General features: G+C 44.0%; 1 protein-coding gene across 1 annotated transcript; it reads right to left on the bottom strand.

The window, feature by feature from the left end:
- Positions 1-7,537: 7,537 nt before the first annotated feature.
- LOC136717403 (spermatogenesis-associated protein 46-like) lies at positions 7,538-9,276 on the bottom strand. Its single transcript, XM_066695020.1, has 3 exons — positions 9,207-9,276; positions 8,535-8,641; positions 7,538-8,256 (listed from the first exon to the last, which is right to left on the bottom strand). Coding segments are annotated over exons 2-3 (720 nt in total). The 5' UTR covers positions 8,536-8,641; positions 9,207-9,276.
- Positions 9,277-12,506: the final 3,230 nt, after the last annotated feature.

The following is a 12,506-nucleotide window of genomic DNA, read 5'->3' as shown; positions in this document are numbered from 1 at the left end:
CTGTGGGTCAGTCAATTCGCCCCCATCAATCGGCCCTGGACAATCCACCGCGAACTCCACTTGCAGTTGAAACCAGGAGTGCCTCCAGTAATTATTGAGCCATAGAACACACACAGCCTACACATAGGTCACATGAATACATACACAAAATATATTCATTATGATGTTTATTTTCTTAATGGATTAGTTACAGATGTCAAGCAAATAATAACAAATAAATACATAAAAACATGTATACATAAGAAATAATATCTGGATATCAGAATCGGACACGCAGCGCTGGGTTCAGTTGCGCACCCTCTCTGTGAATACTTTGTTCCGCTGCTTTCTGGTTGCAGTGGGTACTGGTTTACGCAGCTGGGGATGATGCCAATAAGGTACAGTAGGCAACTCCGTACTAACTCTGCAAGTTCATTGCAATTGGCCCTTGGTGTTTAATTCCATTGAATTCCCTGCTGGATTTTGTTAAAACCTAGGTCTTAACTACTTAAACGAATGGTATATTGCTTTGTTAGGTCAATTAAGGGTGCAATTAAGCAATTAAGACCTAAGTTGGAACAAAAACCAGCAGGGCAGGGAGTACTCCAGGACCGGATTGAAAAAAACCCTCATATATGTCTTATCGTTGTTGTACAAAGAAAAAAAAATCGTGGAGACTTTATATTTCCTTTGTTACCCCTGGCCCCTTGAACAGTGCGGCTCCGGCCTGCAGACTGACACTCCCCCGGTGGCGCTGCGGGTCTGGCAGCTCTTCGGTCTGTGTGGCTCACTGCATGGACGGCTGGTCTAGAAGTCATGAGGACTTGGGTTCAAATCCTGGTAGACCACTGGTCTTCTGGAAATCTCTTGGTCATGTACTTGTATTTTGTTTTAGGGTCAGAAGGGGCAGTGTGAGGTAGATATACCAAATATTTGATCAGTGAAAATGTGTGGCTCACTACATGGAGTGCTGGTCTGAAAACTTGAAGTCAAGTTTTCTTCAGTTATTATTTCATAATGTATGTGAATCTCCCTTTTCAATCAGGGCATTGATTAAGGGTGTCAATGTTGCGAGTTGATCCAGGAGCAATCTTGATGATTGATGATTAATGTTATGATTATGGCTGCACAATAAGGATAAAATATGCAATGTGCGATAAAGGAGATTCGTGGAATTTACCAATTTCGGGAGTAAACAACTCCGATGTCATCACACTCGTTTCCGGTCACAGAGTATACACACACTCCCCCAGCGCGTCATTCTCTCGCATCCCTCCACCGCCCTGTCCCCGGCCGCCTCTGCAGCAGCGCCTGTAAAGGGGGGGTTTGATGGTCCGGACCGGCTCCAGACTGTCATTCCCGTAGCCAAGAGAATAAGCCAAAATCAAGGGACTAGTATATACTATGTATTGTGGACTGATACAGTTTAAGTGTAAAGACTTTGACATTATCGTTTTAGCTACTTTAACTGCTGACGAACAATCTTTCTGACGAATCCACCTGTCTCCTGTCATAACGATTTTCTGGTGGAAATATATGCCACTCATGCTCTGTTTCTCCCATCTCTTTGTATACCATATTGCTACACAAGATTGCATAATTGTTTAATGTCAGTCATGTTTTAATTGTGTTTTCTGACCCTTGTGTCTTTAGGCGTCTATCTGTATTATAAGTGTTTTTGCCACCAGTCTCGTCATTGTGACGTCAGCTCGACAGCGCACTGGTTTGAGGTCCGCTGGGTGACGCACCAAACAGAGCGTGGTTTCTCGGGTTGACAGCCCAGACAACACGCAGGCAGCGAACATGTCGCCTGGGACATCCAGAGGAGGCATCCCGCACCTGTGCTTCAAGTAACTGGACATCTTCCACACCAACACGGTGCTCAATCAGTCCCAGACCATTTACAACTTCGACATCCATGTCTGTGTCTTGAAGAGCACTTATACAGCTTCAGGATACAGTGCAAGGACATTCTGAGGGGTCCAATAGGAATGAGCTGCATCAATCCACCATATTAACCTCCCATGCCTTTAAGTTTGATCATAATAGGTTAGTGAGCTTGTTGATAGAACAGCTCAGAGGCTTGAAACGGAAGGGTGAAGGCGAAACCTTAAGTTTCATTATGGGCTAGGATGCCTAAATCACAGGTAAAACAACAAACACTTCATACCATTGCCGTACGTACTCCACATAAAATCTAAGGCAGTAACGTCCCGGAACAGTTTAGCTTTAGTTCATGTCACACTGCGTGTGCAATACATAACCAGAATCAGATCTTATTCTTTTGTTTAATAAATGATGGCTGTTTGAACTGGATGTGCCTGAATGCACTGGAAATGGAAAATGAAGTTCGTTCTGAAATACGGGAAAGGCTGCTATCAGAAAGCAGATTGGCACTGATACCAAAAACTGCTGTAGCAGCATCCTGTATGATTTCTTGGAGAACTGCATGAGACTAACTGGGTGTTGATCTAGAGTCTGTGTGGTAGAGCCAGTGCCTAAAGTGGAGCCAATTCATTGAGTCTATGATGCGCACATTCTGGTATGGGTTATTCTATACACTGCCAGGCCCAATGAAAATACTAACTCTACACAGCACATGACATGACCTCTGGTACAATCCCTTAGTGGCAAAGGGGGGCTAATACCCCATTGCTAATACAGTTGGTCACGCTGTGTATGTGTGTACTCTTTTTTTACCATGCTTATTAAGCCACTGGACAGTGAAGGTTTCCTTATCAATCTAGGTAGTGTCCATGACTCCATGTACATGCGATTGATGGGAAGTGAAACCCTGGATCGCGGTGTCTTTAGAATCATTCTCAAACCGACCTGAGCCAAGGCATTCAATGGCAAGCAGAAGTTCTGCTGACCCGAACCCACTGACAGGAGTGGAAAAGACACAACGAGCAGAAATATGCTGGGGGAGAGGATTAGGCCTGAAGTGGCAAACATAGACAGTGTGATGCACTGCTTAGTTTCTGTGACAGACTTTGCAGGTGTGATGGCTAACAAATGGAGATACTTGGCTGAGTAATAAAACAAGGACAAAACATGTATTCGGGTGCATTGATTTTTGAGCATGATTTAACAATCGTGCACTCTACTGATTTGGGTTTATACCATATTTATGCTCAGTAGCTGCTTATTCTGTTTGTGCAGCCCCTTAAAATATGGTTGTAGCTGTTTCAACTGTGCCTATTATTTATAAATGAAACATTTAAGCTTAGCATACACCCAAGGCAATTGTGAGTATTTTATGAAGCGGTTGAGGCTCTGGACTCTGGGCAGAGTGCTGGGGGTTCAGTCTCTCTGCTGCTGTACCCTTGAGCGAGGTACTTTACCTAGATTGCTGCAGTAAAAACCTATAACTATATATTGGGTTATTGTTTGAATCTTGATTTGCAGACCTTGTACAAGCTGTGATTGTATCAGTTATTCAATGCTAATGTGCTATTTTCCGAACAGTGTTACTTATTGTCATGTCCAAACCACCTAATTAATTTGTGAAATCTATGAAAAACAAGACATATACACACAACTGCAGCAGACAAGTCTGTGTAAACCATAACTGTGCATTTCAAAATACAGGTGAAATTGTTATTAAGATTAAATTGGGGAAAAAACATGTATAGCTGCTGGTAGAATAAATAATACAACCGTACAATAAATGCTGATTTAGTATTTGTTTAATTTATCTTTTTCCAGTGTTATGTCCTGTCTGAATCTATTCCAGTGTTTTCATTAACTTTTTTTTTTTTTCATTGGACAACATTGCCTAAGTTCAGAGGATCTGAAATAAATAAAATTTAGGCCTACAGAAAATCTGGTTAAGAACATTAGTTTCCACTCCTTACGTGAGAATTTCATGACAGAACAGCATCTAGTGGAGTGCAGTCTGTAAGAGAGATGTGTGAGAGAAACAGCTGGCTAGTGTGTTCTCCTTTTAATCAGAAAATTGAGTCACTTGGTAACAAACAGGATTCTGACTGTAACACAATGAAAATGCTTGGCTGTGTGATTGAAACACAGAGTCCAGAAACTGGGCTGAAATGGAGAAAACACACTTGGGGAGGGGGGGGGGGGTGTTGAGTTGATTGAAATTCAAAGGTTAAACCAGATGAGTGATTAGAGTGATAGCAAGTGTTTTGGCCTATGTGTAACACACTGTAGGTACAGCCTGCTAGTGGAATAAAAACAATATAAGGAGTGGCGTGTCACACGTTTATTAAACAGGTGTTTATGAAGCCCCACCTGTGAGCGCCACACATTATCGTCTAAAACGCGGGAATGGCAGACGGGTGGACAAGGCTAGAAGAATATGTTTGTTTTTGTTTTTTTTTAGTTTTGTTTTTATTCATTCAGCAGTTGTTCAGGTTGTAAATACTTTCTTATTTTTTTATTTTTAATCCAGCTAGTTCAGTCTTTCTGTTGATCGCTGCAGAGAAGTTTTAGGCAGTTCCCACTGTGCGCACAGAGACGGGCAGAAAAGCGTTTGGGGTTGCTGCTCCGACTGCAGGGAATGGTCTTCAATCTGACCTAAAACTGCAGGAGCTTGTAGCACTGGGTGTGTATAAACCTAAATAGCTGTATTTATTTGGTCATGTATTGGTGCTGGATGGTATGGTGTCTGTATTTTGATTTCCCTATGTTGTGTTGTGTGTTTTAAATTAGTTTGTGTTTGCTGATGTCTGTCTTGCCCAGGACACTCCTGTAAAAGAGATTTTTAATCTCAGCGAGTTCTTTTCCTGGTTAAATACAGTGAGGGGAAAAAAGTATTTGATCCCCCGCTGATTTTGTACGTTTGCCCACTGACAAAGAAATGATCAGTCTATCATTTTAATGGTAGGTGTATTTTAACAGTGAGAGACAGAATAACAACAAAAAAATCCAGAAAAACGCATTTCAAAAAAGTTATAAATTGATTTGCATGTTAATGAGGGAAATAAGTATTTGACCCCTTCGACTTAGTACTTGGTGGCAAAACCCTTGTTGGCAATCACAGAGGTCAGACGTTTCTTGTAGTTGGCCACCAGGTTTGCACACATCTCAGGAGGGATTTTGTCCCACTCCTCTTTGCAGATCCTCTCCAAGTCATTAAGGTTTAGAAGTGGACGTTTGGCAACTCGAACCTTCAGCTCCCTCCACAGATTTTCTATGGGATTAAGGTCTGGAGACTCCAGGACCTTAATGTGCTGCTTCTTGAGCCACTCCTTTGTTGCCTTGGCTGTGTATTTTGAGTCATTGTCATGCTGGAATACCCATCCACGACCCGTTTTCAATGCCCTGGCTGAGGGAAGGAGGTTCTCACCCAAGATTTGACGGTACATGGCCCCGTCCATCGTCCCTTTGATGCGGTGCAGTTGTTCTGTCCCCTTAGCAGAAAAACACCCCCAATGCATAATGTTTCCACCTCCATGTTTGACGATGGGGATGGTGTTCTTGGGGTCATTCCTCCTCCTCCAAACACGGCGAGTTGAGTTGATGCCAAAGAGCTCGATTTTGGTCTCATCTGACCACAACACTTTCACCCAGTTCTCCTCTGAATCATTCAGATGTTCATTGGCAAACTTCAGACGGGCCTGTACATGTGCTTTCTTGAGCAGGGGGACCTTACGGGCGCTGCAGGATTTCAGTCCTTCACGGCGTAGTGTGTTACCAATTGTTTTCTTGGTGACTATGGTCCCAGCTGCCTTGAGATCATTAAGAAGATCCTCCCGTGTAGTTTTGGTCTGATTCCTCACCGTTCTCCTGATCACTGAAACTCCAATAGGTGAGATCTTGCATGGAGCCAAGGCTGAGGGAGACTGACAGTTATTTTGTGTTTCTTCCATTTGCGAATAATCGCACCAACTGTTGTCACCTTCTCACCCAGCTGCTTGGCGATGGTCTTGTAGCCCATTCCAGCCTTGTTTAGGTCTACAATCTTGTCCCTGACATCCTTGGACAGTTCTTTGGTCTTGGCCATGGAGGAGAGTTTGGAATCTGATTGATTGATTGCTTCTGTGGACAGGTGTCTTGTATACAGGTAACGAGCTGAGATTAGGAGCACTCTCTTAAAGGGACTGCTCCTAATCTCAGCTCGTTACCTGTATAAAAGACACCTGTCCACAGAAACAATCAATCAATCAGATTCCAAACTCTCCACCATGGCCAAGACCAAAGAACTGTCCAAGGATGTCAGGGACAAGATTGTAGACCTAAACAAGGCTGGAATGGGCTACAAGACCATCGCCAAGCAACTTGGTGAGAAGGTGACAACAGTTGGTGCGATTATTCGCAAATGGAAGAAACACAAAATAACTGTCAGTCTCCCTCGGCCTGGGCTCCATGCAAGATCTCACCTCGTGGAGTTTCAATGATCATGAGAACGGTGAGGAATCAGCCCAGAACTACACGGGAGGATCTTGTTAATGATCTCAAGGCAGCTGGGACCATAGTCACCAAGAAAACAATTGGTAACACACTACGCCGTGAAGGACTGAAATCCTGCAGCACCCGCAAGGTCCCCCTGCTCAAGAAAGCACATGTACAGGCCCGTCTGAAGTTTGCCAATGAACATCTGAATGATTCAGAGGAGAACTGGGTGAAAGTGTTGTGGTCAGATGAGACCAAAATCGAGCTCTTTGGCATCAACTCAACTCGCCGTGTTTGGAGGAGGAGGAATGACCCCAAGAACACCATCCCCACCGTCAAACATGGAGGTGGAAACATTATGCATTGGGGGTGTTTTTCTGCTAAGGGGACAGGACAACTGCACCGCATCAAAGGGACGATGGACGGGGCCATGTACCGTCAAATCTTGGGTGAGAACCTCCTTCCCTCAGCCAGGGCATTGAAAACGGGTCGTGGATGGGTATTCCAGCATGACAATGACTCAAAATACACAGCCAAGGCAACAAAGGAGTGGCTCAAGAAGCAGCACATTAAGGTCCTGGAGTCTCCAGACCTTAATCCCATAGAAAATCTGTGGAGGGAGCTGAAGGTTCGAGTTGCCAAACGTCAGCCTCGAAACCTTAATGACTTGGAGAGGATCTGCAAAGAGGAGTGGGACAAAATCCCTCCTGAGATGTGTGTAAACCTGGTGGCCAACTACAAGAAACGTCTGACCTCTGTGATTGCCAACAAGGGTTTTGCCACCAAGTACTAAGTCGAAGGGGTCAAATACTTATTTCCCTCATTAACATGCAAATCAATTTATAACTTTTTTGAAATGCGTTTTTCTGGATTTTTTTTGATGTTATTCTGTCTCTCACTGTTAAAATACACCTACCATTAAAATTATAGACTGATCATTTCTTTGTCAGTGGGCAAACGTACAAAATCAGCAGGGGATCAAATACTTTTTTCCCCTCAATGTAGCTGTATTTATTTAGTCATTTATTGGTGCTGGATGGTATGGTATGGTCTGTATTTTAATTTCCCTATGTTGTGTTGTGTGTTTTAAATTAGGTTGTGTCTGCTGATGCCTGTCTTGCCCAGGACACTCCTGTAAAAGAGATTTAAAATCTCAGGGAGTTCTTTTCCTGGTTAAACAAAGGTTAAAAAAAAAAGATGGTTAATTGCCTGACGCTGTGAGGTAATTGAAAAGTCTTGACAATGAACCTTGAAAGCGCTGCAAAAGCCTTGTCAAAGCACCTCGAAAGCGCTTGAAAAGGGCTTGAAGTCGGCTTGTAAAACGCTGGAAGCGCCCTGTCTGCTGCTGGCCTGTGCTCTGGTGGATTGACAGCAGTGTGCGATAGAAAACACAGCAGCTGTAGCCGTCTATACTACCCAGGTATATATGGACCTGCAGTGAGCCTATACTGTTGTAGTACCGCAGGCAGCCGGCACACTTGTACCGGCGCACATTGCCCACCCTCTCTCTGATTGAGACGGCCTTCACAAAGGCAGGGTCCATGTAAGCACTGTTCCTAATAACCAGCTCTCCACTGCTGACCGAGGAGCCGGCATCGCCGAGCCCGCTCTCATCCTGGCAGACGGCCGGGAGCTCTGCAGGGCCGTAGCGTCGGCTCTCCTGCTCGGCTCTGACCTCTGTGCACTCAAACACATCTATGGGTGAACAAGTGAGCGCGTCTTCCTCCTTCCCAATGGGCTCCTCAGGCCCTCCTCCGCTCTGTATCTGCTCCCCAGACACCTGTGGGTCCAAGTCAGAGGGGCTGCTGGGTGGCAGGGTGCTGGACTCAGAGAGCCCAGCAGAGTCACACCTGTCAAACCAAGCCAGGATCTTTCTCTGCACGCAGACTCCTGAACCCTGGTCCAATGAATCTTGAGTCACTGCAATAGAGAGAAACAGACACTTTAGAGGCTCTCTGTTTTAGGGAAAAGTTAATACAGGCATGTCATTGTCTAGGTACCCTTTTCAATTACATTTCAGTGGATTCCCCAATACAAATCAAAGTTTATATACTACCAATTGATGTTTTTGGTTTTAACACATTGATCTTTAAATCAGTTTTTTTTTCTTCATGTAACTTCATTATAAAATATCAGATCAGCAATTGGAATTAACATTTGGGAATTCTTTTAAATTAAACCATCAAAAAGGAACTTACTTGTGGTATTGATGGGGTATTTGGCAGCTGGAGTGCAGACGGGTTTCAGTGTCGCCAGGAGCACTATTAATCCGTGTCCAACTCTGCAAGGTCTTCGATGCAAATGGCTAGGCTCAATAATACAAATGAGAAAGTTAGGAAGGGATTTCCATAGACATCAGAATTGAATCTTCACATTTTAAATCTTTGGCTGCTGACATCAAAGAGGCCTAGTGACATCATAGAATCGCCACATTTTGAGAGTTTTCATGTAAGCTGGCCTGGAGAATGGCCCTTTTTCCTTCCTTCAGTTCAACAGCCATGCAGTAGTAGCAGCTCATGGCCCCACACAATGTGTGGGCATAAAATAACACCAGCTAATGCGACTTCAGTGTTTTTAAATTTGAAACAATCCTACTCCATACACATGCTGCAATTTACCTGCACACTACTGTTACTGTTACTATACTATACACAACAAGCAATGCACTAATAATAGCAACATCATACAACAACCATGATACATTACTGTGGGTATTACTCCAATGCAAAAATCCTGTAGAGGACGATTATGATTTAAAACAAACAAAAAAATCACTTTGCCAACAAGCTTTCTCATAACAGCACCATTGCATTATCAGACTGTTTGGTGTATATTATTATTCGATTACCCTACATAACTGCAATGTTTACCTTGTTACAACCAGATAATGTTCCCGGGCGGAACAAATTCAAGTGTGCTAGGCCTGCTGTCGCTTCTCTGTGGCAAAATTCAGTCTTCGTTAAAGAGCAAAATCGAGTCGCTGTCTCTCGCTGTGCAGTCTGCGCTTTGTGACGCCGCGCGCTCTCTTAGTACGGTGTCCGAGGTTCCAAAGCACTGGGCCGTGACGCCGTTGCTAGGCGATTAATTGATGCAGTACTTGTGACGTAGCGCTACAATGCATTTCAATGCATGTCACTGTCTATATCCGCTTCATAGAGCCGAGTATGAAGGGGCATTTGCGAAGCATTGCCCATGCGCAAATCATTAAACAAGCGGTACTGTACACATAAGGACAACCCCAGCAGCCCATGCAGTTATAAACGGAACAGCAATAAACCATATGAATCAACAATTGTAGAAAATAACGAAGTGACTGACTATAGGCCTAGCATGTATTTAATCACGTATTGAAAAATGTGCGTTGATTTTGATAGTTTTCATCACCAGCGGCCAGTCCCGTCCCCCCATCCCAAGAAAGACCCTACAATGTTAAAAATGCAACCCTTGTTAACAGACTCAGGGAGTTGCCAGTTAGTCTACACTAAGCATGGCCCTCACACTTGCGGCTCAGACCGTGTCTCCGCGTCAGCAGGTGTACAGCACGTCTCTGGCGGATCCATGTTCAGACGCATCTGAAGCCGCGGGCTGGAGTAGCTGGATCAGCGGGCGCATGTGGCTCCGCGGCGGACTGCACTGCTCACTTGATCGGGCTCCGCCGCCGGCCCGCTTCCTGTCGCGGAGTCCGTGATCGGGCGACAGACAGTAAACCAGCCTTGAGACCAGTAGAGCCCAAGACACAGACATCTGAAATGGGTAATATATTGATTAGACTCCCATTGAACCATGCCGCTAGACCAACACTTGTCCTCACGTATTGTTTAATTATTAGAAAGCATCGCCTGCAAAGAGTACTTTCAAAGGCACTATATAAGTGTACATTGGTTCAATGTGAATAAGTTGTGACACAAATGTGTAAGCACTCCTAATGTCATGTGTAACTGTTTGTTTCAGCAGATATGTTGAATTCCCTTTTGCTTTCTCTCTTTTAAATGGACGTTTCTGAATCTATGTAACCTTGGACTGTTTTATTAAAGCTTTGGTACAGTGCACTCAATGAAAACTGTGGTTAGCTTAAGTGCAATGAATTTAACACCTGGAACTGAAATGGTAAGGGTAAAGTATTTAAAACGCCCAATTAATATATCTGAATCTATTATTCTCTGATGAATTTAGTGGACAATTGAATCTTCCTGTAGGCTATAAATATTTACCAATTGCAAGCCTAAACATGCAACAGGACACTCAGTTACCTTGATAAGTTGTTTTAAAGGTGCAGCGCAAACTGCCACTTTAAACATATCATGGAAATAAAAACATGACATAATCCACATTTTGAATACATATTTTAAAATGGCAGAAAAATGTATGCTTTTTGTACAGTAGCAGATGCCCATGAATTGCCTTGCAGGTCCATCTGTGCTTTTCGAATGAGGCCCATATTTCAGGGGTTTTCACTTCTGTGTTCGATTTGTGTTGGAGTGTGTCGTTGTGATATTGGCTTTCACCCTGAATGGACGCCCCAGCGTTTGTGTGGATGTATGCGCTCTTACTGGGACTCTGCCCTCCAGTTTTCACTCAATAAGAGGGGAGGCATATGTTGGTTTTCAACACAGTGTAGTGCCTGATCTTGGAGCATCTGCTCCGCTTTGTTAAGTAGATGCTTTTTTCCATAATTTGCTCTTTGGTTGTTCTTGTTTCTGATTTCCAGCTTAAGGGTTTGCTTTCCGGGGAAAAGGATTAGCATTTCAAGCTAATTGTGAACTAAATGAGCACGAGGTAGAGGGGCAGAGACTGCATAAGATCCAGATTTTGGTTTTGTTTTTTTGGAGGGGTGGGGGTCCTCTGTGAGAGTCAGTGAAAATGCAAATATTTTATGATAAATTCCTGAAAATGTACCTTAAGTAGTTGTCACAACACAAATTGGTGTTGTTTGAAGAACTGATGACAAGAAGCAAATTAAGCATCCCTTGAATCTACTGCTTTTAGAATTTGTGTGTATATATATATATACACCAGTTCTGATGCTCACGTGCCCATTGTAGGCGCTTTCGGCAGTGGACAGGGGTCAGCATGGGCGCCCTGACTGGTCTGCGGCTACGCAGCCCCATACGCAAAAAACTGCGATGCACTGTGTGTTCTGACACCTTTCTATCAGAACCAGCATTCACTTTTTCAGTAATTTGAGCTACAGTAGCTCGTCTGTTGGATCGGACCACACGGGCCAGCCTTCGCTCCCCACGTGCATCAGTGAGTCTTGGCCGCCCATGACCCTGTCGCCGGTTCACTGCTTTTCCATCCTTGGACTACTTTTGATAGATACTGACCACTGCAGACCGGGAACACCCCACAAGAGCTGCAGTTTTGGAGATGCTCTGACCCAGTCGTCTAGCCATCACAATTTGGCCCTTGTCAAAGTCGCTCAGATCCTTACGCTTGCCCATTTTTCCTGCCTCTAACACATCAACTTTGAGGACAAAATGTTCAATTGCTGCCTAATATATCCCACCCACTGACAGATGCCATGATAACAAGATTATCAGTGTCATTCACTTCACCTGTCAGTGTCATAATGTTATGGCTGATCGGTGTGTATATATACACTCACCTAAAGGATTATTAGGAACACCTGTTCAATTTCTCATTAATGCAATTATCTAACCAACCAATCACATGGCAGTTGCTTCAATGCATTTAGGGGTGTGGTCCTGGTCAAGACAATCTCCTGAACTCCAAACTGAATGTCTGAATGGGAAAGAAAGGTGATTTAAGCAATTTTGAACGTGGCATGGTTGTTGGTGCCAGACGGGCCGGTCTGAGTATTTCACAATCTGCTCAGTTACTGGGATTTTCACGCACAACCATTTCTAGGGTTTACAAAGAATGGTGTGAAAAGGGAAAAACATCCAGTATGCGGCAGTCCTGTGGGCGAAAATGCCTTGTTGATGCTAGAGGTCAGAGGAGAATGGGCCGACTGATTCAAGCTGATAGAAGAGCAACTTTGACTGAAAGAACCACTCGTTACAACCGAGGTATGCAGCAAAGCATTAGTGAAGCCACAACATGTACAACCTTGAGGCGGATGGGCTACAACAGCAGAAGACCCCACCGGGTACCACTCATCTCCACTACAAATAGGAAAAAGAGGCTACAATTTGCACAAGCTCACCAAA

The sequence above is a fragment of the Amia ocellicauda genome, chromosome 21 (genome assembly GCF_036373705.1).
Source record: "Amia ocellicauda isolate fAmiCal2 chromosome 21, fAmiCal2.hap1, whole genome shotgun sequence".
NCBI classification, from domain to species: Eukaryota; Metazoa; Chordata; class Actinopteri; order Amiiformes; family Amiidae; genus Amia; species Amia ocellicauda.
Note: the sequence above shows the minus strand (reverse complement) of the source record. Positions and strands in the feature narration are given on the sequence as shown.